This window comes from Magallana gigas, chromosome 7 (assembly GCF_963853765.1).
Source record: "Magallana gigas chromosome 7, xbMagGiga1.1, whole genome shotgun sequence".
NCBI lineage: Eukaryota > Metazoa > Mollusca > Bivalvia > Ostreida > Ostreidae > Magallana > Magallana gigas.
This window is the reverse complement of record NC_088859.1, coordinates 30593009-30617341: the sequence shown is the minus strand read 5'-3', so window position 1 is coordinate 30617341 and position 24333 is coordinate 30593009. Positions and strand designations below refer to the sequence as shown.

General features: G+C 32.6%; 3 protein-coding genes across 4 annotated transcripts; 1 reads left to right on the top strand and 2 right to left on the bottom strand.

Moving 5' to 3' along the window:
• Positions 1-1605: 1605 nt before the first annotated feature.
• On the bottom strand, positions 1606-7633 carry LOC117684444 (prefoldin subunit 1). Its single transcript, XM_034456724.2, has 4 exons — positions 7486-7633; positions 4079-4245; positions 3119-3203; positions 1606-1731 (listed from the first exon to the last, which is right to left on the bottom strand). The coding sequence occupies exons 1-4, from the start codon at positions 7516-7518 to the stop codon at positions 1645-1647; spliced, it is 372 nt and encodes a 123-aa protein (XP_034312615.1). The 5' UTR covers positions 7519-7633; the 3' UTR covers positions 1606-1644.
• Positions 7634-7828: 195 nt separating this feature from the next.
• LOC105342130 (KH domain-containing, RNA-binding, signal transduction-associated protein 2) lies at positions 7829-14432 on the top strand. 2 transcript variants are annotated; one of them, XR_004598208.2, is made up of 10 exons: positions 7829-8012; positions 9372-9490; positions 9775-9891; positions 10027-10170; positions 11466-11632; positions 12017-12143; positions 12239-12306; positions 12441-12508; positions 12618-12789; positions 14272-14432. XR_004598208.2 is itself a non-coding variant. In XM_034456723.2 (9 exons), the coding sequence occupies exons 1-9, from the start codon at positions 7919-7921 to the stop codon at positions 12722-12724; spliced, it is 1011 nt and encodes a 336-aa protein (XP_034312614.1). In that variant the 5' UTR covers positions 7829-7918; the 3' UTR covers positions 12725-13043. The 2 variants fall into 2 exon arrangements, 1 of the variants encoding a protein (XP_034312614.1); XM_034456723.2 differs by lacking the exon at positions 14272-14432 and having other exon boundaries at positions 12618-13043.
• A 6865-nt stretch (positions 14433-21297) lies between these two features.
• On the bottom strand, positions 21298-23978 carry LOC105318612 (uncharacterized). Its single transcript, XM_011415818.4, has 4 exons — positions 23821-23978; positions 22511-22665; positions 22218-22286; positions 21298-22088 (listed from the first exon to the last, which is right to left on the bottom strand). Exons 1-4 carry the CDS (start codon positions 23852-23854, stop codon positions 21828-21830), a joined length of 519 nt encoding a protein of 172 aa, XP_011414120.3. The 5' UTR covers positions 23855-23978; the 3' UTR covers positions 21298-21827.
• Positions 23979-24333: the final 355 nt, after the last annotated feature.

Below are 24333 nucleotides of genomic sequence, written 5' to 3'. Positions count from 1 at the left end.
TTTCCTTCACCTAACCTTTCCCATAGTGGGTATATCCGCAAGCCACCTGATGTTTGGACTCAGATTTCTCCTTCACTTAGAGGAGCTGTCCTCACAGAATGATAACGCATCTACAAAGCACTGATTTTCAGGCGCCATGTGACCCGCCTTAGCCCCTTTTTCCTGTCGATATAGTAGTTCCGCCAGACTTGATGCAAGCCACACGAACATGGTAGGAGCTAGAATTCGTTGTCAGAGGCTATTAGATGCGTATGTCGCAAAAATTTTTATAGCTGCCATTACAACCTTCTGAAACTCTTTAGAGCAATGAGTGAAATTAAATTATCATATACCTGTACATGTACACTATTTTCTGATTGCATTCATACTGAAACAAAAACAATGTCTTCCACTGAATTCTTAATTTCAAAAGTAATATATTTTACTTTTAACATTCAAATTATGTCATTAAAGAATTTCTACATTTATTATCAACCCTACAATAATTTCCATGAAATTTGAAAACGTTCTTGTGTTTTATGTTATTATTATTAAGTATGATCGTCTAAGTATTTCAATTTTGTTTATATGTTTGCACAGACGAATTTACTTTTTATGTATTACTTTTGACCTCCTATTTCACCTATCGTTTTGAATCCACCATCGGCAAAGAGTGGTGAGTCAATGTAGATGTACTTTGATAAAAACAAAACTGTACAAGATAGATCCAGTCGGTAATCGTAAAATATGAAACATTATGATTCAAACCCAGTTTAGCTTAATTGGGTATCGGCTTGACTCCATGAAATTTCAAAAACCTTGCAAGTTTTTCTCGATTTAAACAAAAAAAATCTCATGAGCTCTCGTAGTTATACAATTTGCTCATCTCGTTTAAATATTTTTTTTCTTTATGAATATGTCTGCATTACGTTTTGGTTTTTTTAAATCTCTAATGCAAAAAACATGCATTATGCTTAAAACAAAGCGATAACTTTTTAGATTAATTTCACTTGAATGTATTAAGAACTTTGATAACGTGACCAAATCCATATCCCACAGAATTTTTAACATTGTTATTTGTTACTTATATAACTATGATAAACGAATGTGAATCTGAAATTATCAGCAAAATTTTTGATTAGCGTTTATAGTCAGATAATCCCAATTCGAAAACCATAGTTTACAACCATTAAATAAAGTTTTTTAAAAATGTTAACTGTACTTTACAGTCAGTAAATCCAGTTTATCAACTGTAAAACTATACTTATCTCATTTATGTGAATTTTGTGGGCCATACATCTATAACCTAATGATCAATTTTGTATTTGGTGCGTCATAAACATGATAAAACGTAAACCTGAAAGTGGTGGAAGTAAATGAAAATTTCACAGTTACAATTGTAGTATATTAAGACAAAAACACCATTTTGTAAAGGGGAAGAGTTTTATTTCATTGGATCAAATAAAGAATAGTTATTTAACATGTACTAAGTAAATGTTGAATAATGCTGGTCAAGTAACCTGAATATGTCATCAATTACAGTTAAAGTTACTTACAAGTTAAGGAAACCTTTAGTACGTGTAGTATGCACTGTTTAAGAAGAAGAAGAGATAACTGAAGAAAGCATACATTTAAAACATATTTATTACAAAAGAATACAAAAAATTATCTGTTCTGTTGTTTTGACATAACCAATTCTCTAAGGTTATCTTCACTTTCTTTTATGCTTTTTTCCAAGTAGGATTTGGAGGTCTGTAAAAAAAAAAGTTTCAGATGAACAAAAATATTATGAATGGTAATTGAATCACAATTGATACTATATTAACTATAAGAACTTTTGCTCAATGTTTGCAATAAAGTTAGTTTCAGTTTGATTTAAAGACAATAAGGTCCAAGGGCCATGTAAATCACTTGGGCAACAATAGCTAAAATTCTCATTAAATCAGTGTTATATGGTATTAAATGGAAAAGACCTAAACAAATTAAAAGAGGTGTACAAGAATTTTAAAAAATGTTCTCTGAATCTTCTGAGCCCCATTTGTTGTTGTTTGTTTTACAAAAAGATTCCTGTGTAAATATTCAACTCATCATGGCCCAATCGTTCCCCTAGGAATTATCATTTGAACAAACTTGAATCTACAATCACTAAGGATTCTTCCACACAACTTTCAGCTTTTTAAGGGGGATGTGCGGCCATCTTGTACATTTGGGGATAAAATGTAATCATTTCTTGAACTGGCTTGTTTCTGCCCGAAACTGGCCAAAAATGTTGCCAAAAGATATAACAGCAATAAATATGAAGTCCTACATGTCATTTTGTTTGAAAAGTACAGGAATGCATACAAGAACAGGACAATGCCTTTTTAATAACTCAAAACAGATGTCGAACTGCGCAGTTACTGACTTATTTTGAAGTTTTAAATTATGAAGGGGGTTTACTGGTGTCCTCTCTACAACCATTTGTTGAGAAAAAGTCATTTAGGTTTAGTTTTTGGGGGCAAAATTCATTTAAGATAATTTTTTAAAATACCAACAAACATTCAATAATTATAAATTATCTCCCTTTGAGAGAGGATGTGACCCTTTATTTGAGCAAAATTGAATTCCAATTTACCCAAGGATGCTCTGTACCAAGTTAAGTTGGAAAAGGCCATATGGCTCTGGAGGATAAAAAGTTAAAGGTAATTCTACGTATATAAAAGAAAAGGCTTGGTTTTTTATGAAACAAGTCACATTGATTGCTACAAAATATATAGGGGCCAGTTAAGTTTGCGGACCAGTACCTTTAGATAGATAACTGGTCATGTTGGCCAGTAGGTTTTATAGAAGACTCTTGAAATAATAATACATAAAATAGTCTTGAATAAATCTCATTAGGCAAACATAAGACAATTTGGGTCTAAAAATAAAATATTGTACAACTGAACATGGTAACATTAATCAAACAATCTTGTCTAGAAAATTAGAAGTCTATAAATTTTAAGATAAAGTATACAAAAAAAAAGATGAGACATTATCTAAAATCCCTTAACTGAGCTTAATGATTGTTGTAATAAGGAGATAAAAAAAATACAAGAAAGCAACAAAATATATGCATCTTTACTTGTTTTAATATAGGATGCCTAAAAAATATGTGTACCTCTAGGTTTTTAATCTTCTCCTCTGCTCCCTTCTTTTTATTTGCAAGATTCTTTTTAATACTGTCATGAGGCTGTAGAATGAACCTGCAAGTAAAGTCAAGCATTTATTAGCAATATGAATTTTAAATCTTATTTCTTTATCATAATTTTCTTTTCTATGTGTATACATAGTTAACTGTAACTGCACCTCTTCTTCAAATACAGACTACATAACTCGTACATTGATCAAGAAAAATAATTGATGTTAGCATCAAATAATGGCCACAAACCGTCTGGTTTTTCAGGGACAAAAAAATATTGAAAAATGAAAAAAAAAGTTTTTTGCATTACAAGGAGTGGTGTACATCGTCATACACATACAAATACATGCATATATTATTAAAAGTTTGTAAATTATGAAAGGATCCTACTGATAAACATTTTGAGAATAAAAACACTTTCTCAAGAATTATAATAAATCAAATATAGAAAACTTGTACATTTTTCCAAATACCAACATAATTAAATACTCAATACATAATACAAAAATACTTTTCCTTTTTTACTAATTATTTTTGTTTTTTAAGCAAAATGCAAACAAATTAAATTTTATTTCACCAATTCATTTTACATTTTTATTCAGTTTTAATCATTATTCTCTTTTAAGCACAGTTCTCTCTGAGCAAAGCTGCATGTGCATTGACAAAGCTTTTAGTTAAACTACACTTTCATAATAGGTCTGCAGAATCATACAGCTACTTTTTACTTTCAAATCATATAACTGAAATATGTGTAGTTTATTAAATAATAAAAAAAAAATATACAGCTTATCATCTCAAAAATATATGTAATCATTTTAATAAAAAATATAAAATATATGTTTGTACATAAATTTAACAGCAATCCTGCATCAGCACATGAGCATATATTAAAAACCTATATAATACCATGCCCTTGGATGGCTTATAACAATGACTTACATTCTTCCTACTCCTTCATAAAGTCTTGTGCTGTCTGGTAGAGCTCCTATTTCATGTTCTACTAGTTCTGAGTGTTTGATACTCCGCTTCAGTTGATCAATTTGAGCATCTGATACTTTAATCTGTTGAGTACTTGTTACCATTTTCACCTGAAGTTCCTGAAATGCCTGTCAAAAAAAGTTCCATAATACAAAACCATGTATGCTAATATGAAATAACACTCATCAATATGCAGTTAACTTGGTTTACAGTCTTGTGAAAAGATTATTAATAAACTTAAGTAACATTCTTTAACAGAAGTCTGGCCTAGGTCAGATCAATTTTAACTATTTACTTATCTTGTCTGTTTAGTCAGGGCCATCACTCCCCTCAAATTTGAACCAAATATCGACCCATTCCCAATGGCAAAAAGCCACAGATTTTCCCAATTTTAGGATAAAAATTCCCAATTGCATTAATTATTAACAACTTGGGAGATTTGCACGAGCTGCTTGCTTTTTGGTTAGTTCATTTGCTGTAATTGATTAAAGCTGGCTTAATTATATCTCTAATGATCATGTAATTGGGAAGACACTGATGATTATTTTAATTAAAAGGTTCTCACAACTGGACTCAACCCCTGTGGTGAATAACAAGCCTAACTTTGGGGTCGGTTTAGAAAGAATAATCTTACCATGACCAGGCTGGTCCGTAGGACATCTGTCATTTTAATGATAGAACATTCTATCTAAGGTCGGTTATACAGCACGGCATTACGAGTGATGCATTTGAAAGTGCTCAGAAATTTATAAAGGATGGTTATAAATCATTATTTGTGATGACAGCTAGTAGCATTGGTTGATATCTTGTTTTTAGATCATAAGCCTTTCAAGTAAATGCTTACATTATCATGAAATAATTTAGACTTTGTAAACAGGTCTTCTGCATTACGGCTGTAATTGGGTCACAGGGTTTACTAATAACCGTAAATACACAAGATGTCAGTAACATACACAGAATTTTGCTTATAAGATATTGCAAATATTTAATCTATGAAATAAAGTATAAAAATTCCACATGACTACGGTAAATTTGGTTCCCTTTTCCAAATTTGATTTTAATCTTTTTTATAAAATATTTTTGAAAAAAAATGTTTTTTGGGGTTTTTATCTTTATCTGTGGGTTAATACCTTGATTTTTAAAAAAATGCAAATCAACATGCATCAATCATGTGAAAAAAATGAAGTCTTATTTTCCTGACCACTATAAAATTTCAAATAAAAAATCTAAATCAACATGTATAAATAAAATTTTTAAAAAAAATGGCCTCTTCATAATTCTGAACCTTTTGGTTAGTTCCTGAGAACATCATTTTAGCTAATAGCTGGCGATTGGCTGTTCGTTCGCTCTAAAACGCGTTTGCCCTTGACGCCGTTCGCTCTAGTTTTCGTTCGCCCTAGGTCCGTTTGCTCTTGACGCCGTTCGCACTGTGTCCGTTCGCCTTAATTTTATATAGGATGAATTAATTCATATATTTTTGTGTATTCTGGTCAATTTAAACATTTTGAAAGATACATATATATATAATTTATAAAAACAATACCGCCCTTTCTACTTCTACATAATAATCACCATGGTTGACAGTACATGTAGTTTGATACAGTTACATGTTCCTGACTTCCATTTCCGTATATATCTCATTTAGAGATCAAAGGATAGTGTATATGTAAATTCTTTAAAGATAGAAATAGAATAGGTGATAATCATCTGCTAAGCTTCTGAATGAGCCATATACAGTCTCAAATTCTTTAATTGTTTAAAGCTATACACGCTATAATTTGCGTCAATTTTGAATGACAGTGAAAACGCATGTGTTTGTCTACTTATAAAAGTTATCCTTAATCTGTAAATTACAAGGGTGAATTCCATCTCGTTACAAAGATAAAGATTTTTAATTGTTTATTTTCCTGCCAGGAAAATATACCTTTTCATGAATATTGATGAAGGAAGAGCAAACCGACCTCATTGCGCATGTCCACGGAGAACTAGGTGGTCGTTATTGTTTGCCTAATTAAATATCCAACTTGATTTTTAATATGCTTAACAGTTGTTAATTTGAAATACATACATTAATAATGAGTAAAATACGCTTGCCATCCACGATACCCTTACTTCTGCATTAACACTTATAGGATCTATAAATAGCACATAGGGGAAAAACACAGGTCTACGTCATTTCTCTAAAGGAAGTATTCATATCTACTCACAGGCTTGTATTTTTTTCTTTTGTTTGTACTCGTATATCGGACAAATTTATGCTTTACTGAAAATATCCTTTCCTTTGTGAAACTATCACAATTATGAAGATGTTGACCCTTCACCAGTTTTGGTATGATAGGCTAAATTTAGCTGTCGATATCACGTGATAGATTGATATTCACGAGGAGGCATTACTTTCCTGGCAGGAAAATAAATATTTTTTATTGTTTAATATTTGATATATTTGTTACGTGATCGAATTGAGCATTATAATTAACAGAATAAAGGTAACTTTTATTAGTAATCAAACACATACATTTTTCCCTTTATTCAAAATTGACGCAAATTATAGCGTGTATAGCTTTAATTAAAAAACACCAAGCGAATCATTATAAAAGAAAACAAGAAAACGGTTATCGACAATCTACGGCAATTAAAATATTACAATTATACCAATTTTTTATGAAGGAAAAACATATTTTATACGAATAATTAATAAGAGTTAAGAAGTTTTAAGCTAAAAGTAAATAAAATGACTTATAATATGGTTTATTTATAAACAAGGAGCGAACAAGGTTTAAGGCGAACGATTATTTATAATTAGAGCGAACGGACCTAGATCGAACGGACTAAGGCGAACATGTGGATGGGGCGAACACACCCGATACCTAGCTGGCTGTAAAAGTAAAACTTTAATTAAGAAGTGAACAACAGATTGTACTAAATACAGAAGTTATTTAATGACATATTAAAGTATCTTAAATTTTCCCAATTTGAGAAAAAATGTCGATAATTTTCCCAATGGAGAGTGACCTGGCCCCGTACCATGAAGTGCTGTGACAGCCCTGTTAGTTTAACTTTGGTTTATGATTTGAAGCAGACAATCACAATGAATTTTATTCTCTCTTTTACAAAGACCAAACAGTACTGTAACCAAATAATCTGCGGTCGGCCCAACGGTTACACCGTTTACATTTTATATATAATCTACATTGAGCCCTTTTTTCATAAATATGTGTAAACGGATCAAAGAATTTTTTTTTTTAAAGGGTACTTGTTTGTGTCATAAACATGTAAAATGTAACCAATGTTACTGGTTACAAATAGATAGGAAGGGTAAAGGTCAGGTCTATTTTCTTGCCATATAACGAATATTTTATTTTACTTACTTTTTTAAGTTCCAAGTCAACTTGCATTGCCATGGTTTTGTTTAGTTTGATTGTACAACTTGATCCAATCGGCAATCCGTCTTTTCCGACTTCTCAGAACTTGTCGTTTTCTGTAAAGCGTACGCCGAGTCCGAGGTTTAAAAATTTAATTTGTCGGGATCGGAAAAAATCACTGATATTCATACGCAATATAGATATTGCTATCATTTCACCATTTTTCACCTTGATCGCTCACTAATAATAATTTTTAAGTATTATATTTATATAGTGTTATTTACTTAAAGTGTATTACAATCTGATTGTGTGATTTATTCAGAACTATTTCTATAGCGGAATCATACATTTGCCTGTAATTTTGCGACGCCATTTTCCGCCATTATCCAACAAAGAGAGAACTGCATTACCCTTGACGAACAATTTTGGTTGTATAGAAATGGCAGACTATGTAAATGAACTCAAAGATGAACTTGGACAGATCGAACAAATAGAAGTAAAATTGTTGAACACGCATCGAATTCTAACAGAAGGTAAATTTACTTCGAGCCGGTTGGTTATGAGCACGTGTTGGTCTAAAATACGAAATATGTAATTAAAAAAAAAATTAGTCGTCTCGACTTAGTTTTTTAAGAGGCTGCATAGAAAAATTGATGTGTGTTGTGTTTAAGTATGATTGTGCCTTTCTCGTCATATCTTGAGTTTTATGTTTATACCATAAGATACTAAGTCGTAACATGGAAGAATAAAAACAGCTCAGTAACAGACAAAGTCTTGCACCTTGATCTATGCAAAACAACCAGCATTCATTTAACCCAGCATTTAAGTAAAAGGATGAAAAGATATTCAGGTGAAGCATTATGTAGTAAATAGGTGTGTACAGTTCTTTTTGTACATTTTGTGGTGAAATAATTTTGTGGTACAGTTAATTAACCAGTTCCGAATAGGGTACAGATTTTGTGGTGCTGTAGCAAAAAGAATAATCTTACCGTGACCAGGCTACGCATTTTGTTAAATTACGCGTTTGAATTTGCCTAGCATTTTGTCTGAAATCGCACTCGAAATTCTCGGATTTTATTGTTAACATGGCGACCATAAACAGTGAATTTTCAATCGGGATGTTAAAAGTGCCAGGGATTTCATTGCAAAAACAGTTAATGTGGTAATATGGGATTATAAAAGAGCAACATTGTAGGTATTTGAGACCAATCATATGAAAATTTAGGTGAGATACAGCGCGATATAATTTTTTTATTTGCTACAAAGCGAGTATATGCAACAAATTCTATCGTTAAACCGGGTCCGTAGGACATATGTCATTTTAACGATAGAATGCAGTAGATGTTCCTATTTGAGATCTTATTTTTTGTTGATGTACACTATGTCCCTGACGATATGAATGCAATGTTGCTGTATGTAATTTTGAATTGAATTTAATTTGAACAAACCACTAGGGAAGCCATTACCAGTTGCAAATAAGCTGATGAGTTCCGAATAGCCATACTAATCAATTATAGATTAAAACGATATGGCCCTTAACACCCCGATTGAATCTGTTGAATAAAAGGTTTGATGTATACCACGTACCAGTTATTGGTTATTTTTTGAAGGTGTATAGTTTGACTTGCATGGAAATAACAGTTGAAATCACCTTAACAATAATTCAGATTTGTTTCTAACATCCTGTCGGAATACTGTGGCAGCGCCTCTACTTAGGCCTTTAAAAAAAAATTGTGTTTAGGGTAACACTGATGAAAAATTCATTTAATCCTAAAAACAAAGGAAAACAAAATGGTGATTCGGAAAATGATGGCTCAATAAATTTTATTTATTTTAAACATAACTTAACCACAAATGTGTTTTATGTATATTATTTCATTTCTGTTGTAAAGAAATCAAAAGAGCAGAAGGTGGAGGAGGCAAGAAAGTTATTCCTACTGTGGAAGCTCATCATAACAGACCTCAAGGTGTAGCAGTCAAAGTTAAGATTCCACAAAATGAATACCCAAAAGTAAGGCATATTGAGGAATAGCAATTGTAATCCTTGTGTGTGTATATGTTTGTCTGAAGAATATTAAAATCTATCTTAAAAACTTGTGCTTTGTTAAAACATAATCAAATTTAGATACATTAATAGCTTACATATATGTTAATGACTCTAAATGTTTTGAGTCCAAATTGAAGTATTGGAGAAGGTCATGGTCATTCCAAATTATTATAAGGGATAGGCTGGTCAGTTTTTGAGATGTGTTGAATTACCACTTGTGTCTATTGTTGATTTTTGTTGTTCTTTAGTTTAACTTTGTGGGAAAATTATTGGGACCAAAAGGAATGTCACTCAAACGATTACAAGAAGAAACGGGGACAAAAATGTCCATTCTTGGCAAAGGGTCAATGCGCGATAAAGCTAAGGTAAACTCGCAATGAATATTTGAAATTGTAATTTACAACACTATTTGTCAAGTTTCATCATATTTTTTGTACAGTTACTCTGATTTGTCATGAGAAAATATTTATGATTATGAAATGAATATGATGTATTTACAGGAAGATGAATTAAAGAAAGAAGGTGGAAAGTATGCACATCTTAATGAAGAGTTGCATGTGCTTGTGGAAGTCTATAGTGAAATATCAGATGCTTATGCCAGACTCTCTCATGCATTATCAGAACTAGCCAAGTTTTTATCACCTGTAAGTATACTTTTACATATTATACTGAAGAAACTGTAAAACAGGTTGGCAGAAATTGGGAAATGCTTCAGAGTTCTTGAAATTTTTTGGTCCTGTCGACAAGACCGATAAAAATAACCAAGGACCAATTACTTGAGCTTGCCTGTCAGTCCAAATGACTGGTACAAGTTGACAGGGGAACTTGCGAAAATATGACTAAATTTCGTACAAAAGCAACAAAGATGATGCAAACTATTCTGGGTAATCACTGAGGAGATCTGAATGCATATGATAAATCAAGAAGAGTTTCTCATGAATTTTTGGCTCTCTCTAGACTGATCATACGTTTTCAGAACATCTCAGTACTAATATATAGAATTTATGTCACGTAAATGTAAACTTCCGATGCTTTCATTAAGTTTGGCGAGTGTTAAGTACATATTGACATGATGCGTTTATAATGCGACTAACAGATGTATAGTTAGACGATAGGAATAAGGCTTTCAATCATTTAAAAACATAGCGTGAACCGATGGCCCCCAAAAAATCCAAGATGGCGAGTGTCGTTGTTTTTATGTTTTTTATGTACATTTTATACACTTTTTACATGATTGAAACAGGGTTGTAAGTTAAAGTTTTTATTGTTATTCACAGAAATACAAACAAAAAAACTAATTTTAATCATTTATGTCTTCGGGAGCTAATAATAAGAACTCCACTATCCGACAACTAAGCCCCCGTGGCATGATATGTGCAGAAAGAGAAAAGGAGAACGAGAAAGAAAGAAAAAAGGAAAGTTGATAAGAGAGAGAGGAAGGAAGTTAAAATTAATGAAGTGATAGATATTAAGAATGTGAACGTGAGAAGCCAGAATGTGAAAGTTAAGAGGAATCAGATCAGGAAAAAATGAGAGAATATGGAAGGCTTGTAAGTTAAGAATGAAATAAATTGATAATAAAATTCAAATATAGTTTTTTATCTTTCTATTAAAAATTTTTGGACTGATAGAAATTTGTCCGGACTGACAAACTTCAGATGGTAGTCAGTCCAAATGACTGACAACAGAAAAAGATTTCAAGAACTCTGAATGCTTGCAATTTAAAGATAATAAAGTAATTTGGGGAAGTAAACATAGCTACATATTTCATATTAATTTTAATCACAGCACTTGCCTCTTGAGCCAGTGATATATAGTACATCTTATTTATATCCATTAGTTTTATAATCTTGCATAATATTTACCACTGCCAAACCTGTGTAAAATTTCGTTATTTTATCTTCAAGTTGACTTCTCATGAAACAAATTTTCATCACAGGAGTTCAATGATGAAATTCACCAACAACAAATGGAGGAGATGATGTACCTGAATGGTGAGAAACCAGGAGCAGGTGGTGGACGTGGGAGAGGCAGAGGTGGCCCAGGGGATAGAGGAAGAGGGGGACTACTCACATCACCAGCAGGAAGGGGGGCACCCCCACCCAGGTCAGCCCTGCTTCATACTCTCAAATTGCTGCACAGGAGTTTTTTTGTTAATTATTTGGCCATCCCAAAAAGTGTTTTTGTTGTCGGGACCCCATTACAACTGGTCAAATTCTGCCGACATTGATATAGAAAAATAAAAATAAAATACCTGCCTGAAAGTTTTAAAATGTTGCTTAAGAGCATAGAGATTAGTTTTTTTGGCCTTAAGAATAAATTGGGGATGGGGAATTCACATGTATTTGGTTCCCTGGAATACACAGATATTTATGTAAATAAGTTTTTGTATACAGAATAATGATAGTATGTTAAACAGAGGATCACACAGGTTTGATGTTAAATTCTTAAAATATACAGAGTTAGAAGATGACCTTTTATATTTTACAGAGGAGCACCTGCAAGAGGTACCCCTAGAGGAGCTCCAGCACCTAGAGGGGCCCCAGCAGGCCGTGGTCGACCAGCACCACCACCTCTACCTCCCCACACAGAGGTTTACGAGGATTACAGCAATCAGGTGAGTTGTTGAGGACTCTCATTGTATGTACAGCAGTTGTCTGTGATGTATTTAGCGCAGGCATAATAATATATGAGTTTGTTCCCTCATTTAAGGGCTATGAAGATCCATATGCTGACCCCTATGCGAGAGATCCCTATGCAGAGTCAAGTTATGCTGCTGGGTAAGAGTCATGCTTTGATGAAGAGATTGGGGAGGGGGGTTAAAAATTTTTTTAGACATTTAAAAAGTGCATAGTTTTCCACTTGAATCAGTAGATAAAGACAATTACGCACTTTTTGTTTCTTCCTCTTGTAGAGATACACAATATTTTGACTATGGTCATGGTTCAAGTGCACAAGGTTATGATGACAATTATGGCAAAGGTAAGCATTCTTTATGAACATCTCCAAATAGATATGATTTTTAAAGAAACCAAAACTGAATCACTAGAAAAAATAATTGTATGGCAATGAACTTGTCCTTTGTCAACAGATAGTGGATGGTCAGCAGGAGGAGGTTCCTTTGGTAAAGCCCCACCTGCTCCTAGAGGGGGGCGGGGGCGTCCCCATCCATACGGCAATGCACGGGGAGGCTATTGATGACTGGAATTCCCACACATGCCAACTGTTTTATCTCGCATATTTCACACATCAATTTACTGAAGGTACTTTGTTACCTTTGCTGCATTTGACTAAACATTTCTTAGCCCAGTTGAATGATCTGATAAGAACGATAACTTGATAATGTTTTAAATCCTAGCATTGAGCTATTAAAAAAAAAAATAACCCACCATTGTATCTGTATGAAATGGCTATAAAACTTAAGTTCTTTGATGTCAAGGGAGACAAATTAAAAGAAAAATGTGTTGTAAACCTGTGTATATAAAAAATAAATAAAAAGATATTGTGTTCACTGTCAGATCTTGTTAGTATAGTACATGTAAATAAAAGGAAAAAAATACACCAAATAATAATGTTTTTTCTCTCTAAAAATCCAATGTCTCAGTTTTAAAAAAAATAAAATACTTAGTACTAATATCCAAAATCAAACTTGAAAACTAAACTTAGGGTGTAGTTTGGTCATTAATAATTAAAAATAGACACAATATGTAAAGTCATTGATTAAAAGGACTTGCAAGATAAAATAAACATGAATAGCATATATCCCTTTAGATTACATCTGAGGCATTGGATTTGTTTGTTTGTGAATCTTTGTATTAACAGACCTAACTTAATTTTTACAGATAGACAGAGTATGTATATAGAAAACAAAAATTTTAAGTTTTAAAGGGGGAAAGAAATAGTGAAAAGTTAAAATTTGTAATAATAAAATTAAACATCGTTATTTGCATGTACATTTATGGTAAATTAAAAATTGATTGAAAAATTGTTAACCGAAAAAGGGGGATTTGAAACTCGCATCATGAATCAATATTTGTGTATATAAAGTACATTTAGATGCGCAACTAGACTTACCTTCTCAAATTAATTTGATGGGGAGACTTGCAGTTTCCAAAATCTTAAATTTAACATCATGGCCTTCAATGTGTTGTGTTTTTAAAAAAAAAGGTAGCACAAACAAAAGATACTCTCGTTTCTTTGTGATATTTTTAATTCCAATCAAAAAGAAAGTGAAGAAGAGACGAAATATTACAGCCCCATATTTCTTGATCGAGACTGGTAAGACACCTAGAAACAGGTAAATAAAAGAGGACTTCCAAATGGTCTGAAAATAAAAAAAAAACTTAACATTATGTTCTCAGAACTAATACATGTTCCTGTAAAAAGTAGTTTAAGCATTCAACCTTATAAATAATGTAAATAATATAATTCAAATCCTGATTTAAATGAGTCCATTTTCCAAAATTTCAAGTAATGGAAAGGTTTGTCACAACTTGTGTTTGTAAATATATGGTGTTATTTAATATTTAAAATGTTTAACTTTTTATATGATGATTGGATTTATTGTAATTATCTAATATACAGGGAGCCTTAATGAGATGAAATCTTGATCTTAATTTAATCTTTAAAAAACAACCCAAATGTTCATGGACTTTTAGTTTTAAAATTAGCTGGTTGTGACATTCATTCCTTTGATCAAATGCAATATGAGCAATCTTCTAAATAATACTTTTTCTATTTCACAGGTTGTCTCCTGCAAAGATGTTCAAAACCACATTGTGTTCAAAGGAACTATACACCTTTAAATATCTTTTTATACATTTTTTATATGAATTGTACATTTTTGTATGTATTTTGTTTTTGTTGTGGCAATGTATTATCCAAATAAAGGTACATTGCTTTGAAATTTTGTTGTAAATATTGTATGTATCCCATAGTCATCAGGTACAGGTATTAGAAGATGAATTTATTATTGAGATCTTTCATTGTTTATTTCATAATCAATCGGTCGATTGTAACAAAGAGAAGATAACTCGAGGGAGGATTGTGCTGCATTTGGTATTTTACACCCTTCATTATGATCCATACGGTGTAGGTATTGCTTACTATTATCTCCATGTATGGCACATATAAAGCTGATAAATCTTGGAAGAAAATAGACACAACCAAAATGTTTTGTAAAGTCCTTGTCTGGACCAATTTGGCACATATTACCTACATATTGTCTTTGGGTTTACATTCACTGAACCACATTTCTAGGTGAAGGGTTTACTCTTTACACTATTTTTTTCGGACAAAAATGGTGAACCCGGTTTATACTTCATTATGGTGTGCTTGTGAGTTATAAGTCGAAGGTAAAGGTCTTTGAGGTGAATTTCTGGATTGTGTCTGTCCTTGACCGAATATTGATTTGGCTCAGTATTTACCAAAATACCCGAATGTCTGTAGGCAAGGAGTGTGCCATGATCTTCAATCAAGTTCCAAGATTTACAAGCATATTCAAGTCTACATGTATATCGGATTTCTTTAAAAATCCTGATCCTTTCCATATTTTCTCTCCCTTTGACCTTGTTTGGGCAACTCCCTACTGTGACGAATTTCTTATATGGCCCTACCGCAATAAACAAAATATGAAGTATAATGTTATAATTATTTTCTTTCAAAAAATTATTACCTAACAGCGTAGCGCAATGGGTTAGAGCGTTCACTACGAATCTGCAAGTCATGAGTTTGAATCTCGCCAAGGCTTTATATTTATACCTTTCCACACAATTATAAAACGTATTTTTTGTAAAATCTTGAAATTTATAAGTCAGTGAATAATGTACTCAACTTTAATTTAGACAAATGTGCAATGCCACCTGAAAAATTACCCATAATGAACTGTTTTTATATCAAATGTGCAACGACTTTGAACTTAACTTTTTCTCAAAGGTTAAGTAAAGTCCTCTAAAAAGTCAAATCCCTTTCATTGGAGAACTATTACTGTTACTGTTACTTCTTGAATTCATTATATAGGAATCAGTGTTGCATGCCAATGAAACATATATCCCGACACGTCTCGGGTTTAACTTGTACTTGCATCAAGGTCTATGTACCCGTTCCTCATTGTGTTTAAACATTTTGAATATTGTCCGTATGTTGTAATTTTAATTTTGTTTAAAGAAATTTGATAATTCATCATGAAATTACATTTCTGTCTCGTGTTAGACTTTAAGATAAGGTTTAAATCGCCTAATAAAAAGACTTTACTATCCGTTGGTATGCAAACTTGTTCCGTCCGGTGTAATGAAGAATAATGACCCCCGTAGAATAATGACCGGGGGTCATTTTTCGACGTAGAATAATGACCCCCCTAGCTGAAGAATAATTGGATTTTTCTGAAGAAAAAAGACCCAGGGGTTATTTTTCTTCATATTAAACATGAAGAAAAATGACCCCCATAGAAAAATGACCCCCCGTAAACATGAATAAAAATTGGTTACACCGTATCCAAGATATGACTTTGAAATTACTTAATTTTTCACTCTGTTCAACTGATTTTGATGTTATAAACACCGAATTTGTAGATAAATCGCTGTATATATTTTTTTTTATATCCGTAGCAGGCACACACAAAACACTCTTACATTGTCACAAATTGATTGTTAACAGTTACGTCACTTCTCTCATCGATATACGGCGGGAAATGACGCAAATAAAGAAAGATTCACACACAATGAGGATATTGTGGGATAATTAACGAACAATAATCATGAATGAATTATTGTTGTAATAATATAAGCAATATTCATTGGTGAATGAATTGTTAATCTTGGAATGATACATGTATATATCTTTATGGAAAACGACTAAGGGGACAGGTAACGTAGGAATATGAAGTTTTCTTATTTACATTTCTTGAGGAAAGTGATTTTTAAAAAATCATTTTGCGTTAGTTTTGTTTTCTTCTACGTAATACATGAACATCAATATTCTAAACATTTGTTGTAATATTGTATTTGTGATCATGAATAGACTTTATTCTTTTAGAGCAAATGTGTGAAGAGTACCTGACTATAGTAAATCTTAATACATAATTAACACTGATCGATTATAATGAAAAAAGATTGTTTCTAAAAGCGTTGATAAGAGGTTAGGACCCATGTTAGGGGTTTATATCCCCCTTGATTTTGATCACACGATCTTTATTGTATCCAAAGTTACCAATGCTCATACAAACTATTGATGCATTAATCATCTTGATATTAACTAAACTTACTAAAGTATGCCGACGATAAAGTAAAATATATTTTCTGTACGAGTACTCTCAGTACTTTGACGATTTTCCTTATTTGCCGTTAATCTCTACTGGCGTAATGGCTGCTGTCAGTGCCTACTAACTTCAGCTTGGTTATAATGCCTAACAGTGGAGTAAACTTTTCATAATTTTGGTTTCATCATTAATTCCGCGTGATGCACTTGCATACCCAGCAGTTTGTAATAGTGGAAATCCTCAATGCAAGTATAATTCATGAACAATATGAAGAATATAAAAGATGCGACGGCGAAGCGCGAAGATGCGAAGACGAAAGTGCTAAGTTACGAAGGCGAAGAAGTGATACTACTATCGTTTCTTCGCCTTTGCAACTTCGCACTCTCGCCTTCGAATCTTCGCGCTTTCGCCTTTTAGCTCACCGAGACAAAGTCAAGGGGAGCTTTTGCTATACTCCCGGCGTTGGCGTCCGGAGCTGGTTTAAGTTTTTGGTGCAGGTCCTGTATCTAAGCTATTATTTGTCCTATCTTCACCAAACTTGCTATAATATCCTAGTTATTACTGGTCCTACATGTAACTTCACCAAACTTGCATGGATGGTGCGGCTTATGATACTGATGCACCTGATAGGCTTGAATGCTGAATCTGAGCCATATATTTATGTTGCTTGATGAGGTTTAGTTTTTCGGAACAGGTCACATGTTTTATAGATGATAGCTTGCATAGTTGATTTAACTATATTAAAAATGGAACGCAGAGGTTGCTTCAGATGCAGAGCCTGATCTCCATAATCTAGGATGCTAAAGAAATCTCCTACCTCACTCAAACCTGCTTGATAGATAGATGTGGTTGTTGTTAAATGATATAAAATGATTCCTATGGTATAGTATTGTATGATATGACACACTATTGTTTAATAGGATACAATATAATACCATATGTTATATTGTAAAACGTTATATGATACTATATAATATTGTATCATTCTTTTAAATATTTTATGATATGATATGATATTGTATCATGATATTGTTCTGTATAGTATTGTATATTATGATACAATATTGTAAAATATTATATTGTTTTATTAATTATTTTTTTAATCACATGATACTATTACATATGATATTGCAATATATAATATTGCATCCTATGATATAATATTGTATATTCTATGATATTGTATCATACAGTATTGTATAATATGATATTGGTTTCTGTGATCTAGAATTATATCGAATGAAATTGTATAGATGATATTGTAATATTATAAAATATCGTATGATACGATATTGTATAATACGATATTAGTTTATATGATATATTATCATATCACATGAAATTGTATTTTATGATGATGTAATATATATTATTGTATCCTATGATACAATATGTATAATATAATTGTATTATATAATATTTTATTTTATCCCATGATATTGTATCATTTGATATGATACAATGTTGTATCTATTTATATTGTATCATATAATACAATATCATATTATTTATCAAATATGATACAGTATCATACAATACAATATGATATTATATTATACAATATAATAACACATGTTTCAATGTTATGATGTATTATTGCAATATGATATTGTTTCATATAATACTATATTGTATTATGTTGTATGATATTGTATTATTTGATAAAATACAATAATGTATAACGCAATACAATGTCATATCATACGTTACAATATCATATCTCACAATTTTTGTACGGTATTTTATGGTATTATATGATATATATTGTAAGTCTGACAGGATGCAATTTTTAATTTTATATTTTGTTTTGATTAACATATGATCATATGATTATCATACAATTTTTAACAGATTATATACGATAATGTGTCAAAACAGAATCCACGAATATTCAAGGTCATTAAGGATGGTTTTCATATAATATGATAAAGGTGGTCTCATAAAGGTGATGCCTCATAAAGGTTATGCCTCGTCTCGGTGAGCATTGAAATCTGTGATTACCTATGTTTTATAATTGCTGAACTCTTTATCGTTTAAGGGTTCCGAGGCATATTTTGGAAAATTTATTTTTATAAAATTGATAAAATTAAATAATCCAGGGGGATAGGGTCCGAACCTCCTCTCCCCTTTTACTGCGTGAAATTATTAATATTGAATTTTCCCGGGGGACGGACCCCCTCCCCCCCCCCCTCTAGATTCATGCATCAGCAAGGAGTGTCGCATAATGAAATTAGAATGTTACTGTGTTTGATCCACGGTAAACAGACGGCTGGTTAGTGACAGGAGTCTGGAAGTGCATATGTACACATTATGGTGGACATCAAATTTTGTATGGAGTATATAATGATTAGGCATAGCCAGCACTGGTAAACATATATATCATATGTACACATTAAAATATTTATAAACATTCATAGTAAGCGCGATGGCCTAGCGCATGCGTACCAATGATAGCCTGGATTAATCAAAAAACCTTGGCGAGTACGGTGCCTGCATTAAATTCCCTGTATCGACCGAGACTTGCTGAATACAATCAAAAAAAGGCGAAGGCGAAGATGCGAAGGCCAGAGTGCGAAGTTGGGAAGGAGCGATAGTAGTATCGCTCCTTCGCCTTCGCACTTTAGGCATCACATCTTCGCGCTTCGTTGTCGCATCTTCGCACTTTTGCTCCTTCGCCTTCGCACTATCGCCTTTGCAACTTCGCATCTTCGCCCTAAGGTCGTAGTGGCCCTATCGGAACACCATAAATATTTGTAAATGTAATTGTTAAAGGGGCATGGTCACGATTTTGGTCAAATTCTATTTTTTTTGTTTTCATTATATTATTTACAATGCTTAAGGAAAGCATTTCTACTGATCATATGAAATTTGAGGGTCAGTTGTAAAGTTTATAAGCAAGATACAGGGCTCACAATTGTTTGTCATGAAAAACAAGGCTCGTGCCCTGTTGTTGTTTACATAGGTTCAATATACCAGTAAAAAATCTTTTTCAAGCTGATTTGTCTATCTTCTTATTCATTTTAAGCATAAATAGACAGTTCCTTACGTTTAACACATTCATTAGGTCTAAAATTAGAATTTTCACTTCAACATTCAAAATGTAAACAAAAGCTTTGTTTACATAGCAAAGAATTGCAAGCTCTGTAACTACTTATAACTCAACGAATGACCTCAAATATTGGTTGCCTATTAAAAATGCCTTACTAAAGCATCGTGAACATTAAGATCGGAATTTTTTTTTGCTAAAACGTGACCATGCCCCTTTAAGATGACAACCATACCCCGATGCAATACGTCAATGTCTTAATTGTTATAACGGAAGGATTTTTATTTTTCTAAGCTATACCCCTTCTTTCACTTTAAGTTTATTTGAATATGATTTATAATTTCTGTTACTTTCTGTAAACTACAGCAGTGAAAATTACAATAAAGTAAAGACTATTTCAAAAATACTAAAAAATATACTGAAAAAAAATTAATCTGCAAGGGGGTCATTATTCTACAGGGGTCACTTTTCTTCATGTGGAGTGTGCTCATTTTCATGAAAATGACACTTATTCTTCAGACAAAGGGGTCATTTTTCTACGTAGAATAATGACCGGGGGGTCATTTTTCTGCGTAGAATAATGACCGGAGGGTCATTATTCAACGTCGAAAAATGACCCCCGGTCATTATTCTACGGGGGTCATTATTCTTCATTACACCGGCTTACTGTAAGCCAGCTTTTATTCGCGGCGACTTTATTTTAACTTCCAATAAACTGGTTTGTGACGACTTATATGTTCGCGACCAAGTCTTATCCATACCACTGTTATAACAAGCATATGACAAGGACTGGGTCGCGGCGAGAAATATTCGCGAAGACGAGGCTCTCCCTAACCTCGCGAAAATTTCTCGCACGCGAATAAAAGTTGGTTTACAGTATTGTACTGAGCATTCCAACATTCTCACTAGACTAACGTAGAGATCCTGGTGGGGTACTCAACTGCCGACAATACTGATGCACGGCATCCTTCCTTTTCCTACGGTCCTCGGTCCAAATTCACCACCACTAAGTACGTGCTTTCAATTATTTTCTCATTACATGCGCCTATTTTGGACATATAACAGTATGTGCTTTTGATATCATCTTTCACAATATGTGTTAGATGGTAATATATCTTTCTGTATTTTAATGTTAGCAATTTTTCATAGTTTCAGAACGCTCTTGTTTATTTAGGAGGAGAGCGCATCAGAAACCATTGACTTGAGAAGATGTCATTTTTATACTCGTAGAAAACATCAATGTTAAGAAATCAATTGTTTAAAATTATCAAGGTTTTTAAATTCTGTTCAATCAGACCAATAAAATCACATCAAACGTAACATATTTGATGTACTATATAGTATTTAAAATTCTTAATCCATATTTTAGAATGATTTAAATTTGTAAAACGATTAATCCCAGATTTCTAAACACCATTTAAACAATGCTATAAAAGCGTGATCTAAAAGGTTCAAAATCAGACATATGTGTATGAAACAATAATTATTTTATTTCAGATCGTGAAATATTTATACAAACCCAATAACTATAAGCAGTATAAGGACACAAAATACAAACGAACATTTCACACAAAATTAATATTATATGTAACAATAACACAATCCATAAAATGACATACAAACTCCATGACCTTTATAATATTCAAAGATCTTCAAGTCACATAAATAAAATAAATAGTTCCCCCGTTTCTCGGTTGGTTTTAAAATATCTTCAGTCACACTAAAACACACCTACCTCAAACCTTTTAGTCGAGGCATGAAATGTTTATTTACAAAAAACTGGTACAAAATGACTGCAATGATGAAGTCAAGAAAAGAGTGGGCTTAAATGGCATAACAACAAAACATGTACATATAATGTTCAAGACCATGCAGAGGTAGAGGGAGGGGTTCAATTCTCAACTGGCTACGATACTAACTGTCTTCTTGAGTGCTGACATGAAGTTCGTTTTTCTTTCCTTTTTTGACTGAACTAAGTTTTTGGCGGTTCTTTCTAGCTTTTAACAACAACATCCTTTGCGGTTCTTCCACTCGGGGTGCAGGATTTTTCTATTTCTCATGTGGAAAACCATGGAGGTAATGCCCAGAAAGTTGCCCACAACGATTACACAGAGAATCACGATGTGGAGAGCAAGCTGTGTGTCCGGGTTGGTTCCACAACTATCGTTCTTGTTGCCGCATGCTGCTACAGCTTGTATGGCGACAGCTAGGGCGTATCCCATGGACATAACAACGATGCTGAGAACGTAGTGTCCACTTAACTGCAACCCCAAAAAAAATCAACTGGTATGAAATGTTCAGCATGCAATTTCAGCAACGAATATTCAACACAATAGTAAAATAATAACATTTATTCACTAGAATTTTAGGTAGTTATTAATAAACAATACCAGATTTCCCTGTTTCTTTTCATCTGTTGATTGACATGCCAAAAGTCCTAACATCCCAAAGGTGATTTGCTAAAATGCAAAAGTTTTGAAATATGAAACTATATGAACAATAAGATATCAAAACATTGGTTTTTTCGTTAACTGAAAATACAACTTTAAACTGTAAAATACGTAGATGTCTTGCATGCTGTGACCTTTATGTTATAATTTTCTTTTGTCTGTCATTTGATTTCATTTTGACTGTATGCCAACATGGTGATGTCAATAAACCATTGAACTGAATTGATACCTACTATAAGTCCATACCAAATACCAACTGCCGAGATAATGGGGTACTTGCCGCCTTCCAGAAATACAAACACAAGAATTCCGACGACCACGCTGACGAACCCAATACCGAGACCGATCAAGGACATTATCCTGATGCTGGACAGAGGTCTTTCTTTCTCTGAAACGCAAAAATAAATATCTTGAATGACGCATACACCATATTACTGACCATAGACAACCCCTTGACCTATTTTTTGGTTTTGTTTGATTTTTTTCGGGGGGGGGGGTGTTTGCCTTGATTATTTCTAGATGAAAGTGTTGAATTTGGCCTTGTTCAACATTCAAGGGACGCACATTTAAAAAAAAAGATTTGCCTGTATACATCTGGTACAAGTTAAGGCAGTGGATTAATACAAATATTCAATGAAATTCAATTTTTTTTTATTTTACTAACATTTAAACATCAAGAAAATTTTAAAAGATTATTTTTTTAAATTATATATACATGCATGCGTGATATTGTTTAGTATTGGCACTTGTTTCTGTTTCTCCGATGAAAAGTGGTTTAATAATAGTAATTATAAACTTTATCGCATGACTAGAAATCTAATTTATTTTACTTACATCAACAAAATGACGATACTGTTCGGTACTTGAGATCCATGTATTCATATTTTTTTTTTTTTTGCTCTTTTCATAATGATTACAAAATAATCGATATTTCACGTCTATAAACCATAGTGAACGTGATAGTGTATGTTCTAGAAGTGTATTTACTATAATTAACACTGAAATCAATCATTTGCTCTCGTAAAACATAGTTTATCTGATAAATATAGTTACACGAGTTGTAAAACTATGATTAACAACTCTTAATTATATTTAACAAATGTTAATTACTTATTTCTAGTTTACAGATGTGAATCTGTATTTATCTGTTTATCAGCAAAATATATTGTTAAAGTTTATTTATAGATAGACTGAGAATAGCCTTCGTAAACTAGATAGTTTTACAACCGTTAGATGAAAACTATATAATTTACGATTTGTGAAATATAGTTAACAGTCGATTAACATATATATGTGGGAAACTAAGCTTAGCTCATTTTTGTGAATTAGCTCATTTTTTGTGAATTTGGCGTGCCATTCATATCGCATATCGCTGTGTAATCTCAGCGAGATTCGTCGAGACTGAAAATTTTTTGACGGACGTCTCTTTAATCTGACCTTATTTTCACCGGTTTTGCTCAGCTGACACCAATCAATACCTTGTAAAATGATTTGTATCTACATTAATCAGTTAATGTATTTATTCAGTTACAGACATAATTACCTTGAATGTCTGTTTTCACTGCTTGGTTCTCCATAGTTATTTCAGAGAGACAGAATCAGTTTAAACGTTGCGAACGGCTCCGTTAAAGCTTTAACATACGGGTAGCCTGAATATTGACCCTTAAATCCAGACAAATCTAAATTTTCATTGGTTAATAAACCAGTCCAGGCTACACCTTGTTTACATGCCCTTATTGCGAAAACCCCAAAATAGGATGCGCATTTCGTAATCTTTTAGACCAAATTTTTTTTTAAATGAATGAATTCTATCAATGAATGAATAGGAGTCTCAACTTTCATTTAAGGTATCAGATGTACAATTGACCAAAATGACTTAAGGGTCCCCGACACATTTCGGAAAAGATTTTTAAACAAACCGGCACTTTTTTTCAATGTTTGATATATTAATTCTTGGTTTGGTTTGAACATATTTTATTGCATAAACATATACAAATGGTTCGAACACAAGTTCTAACAACTTAATTACAAGGTTCTTACCAAGCAACTGTAAAGT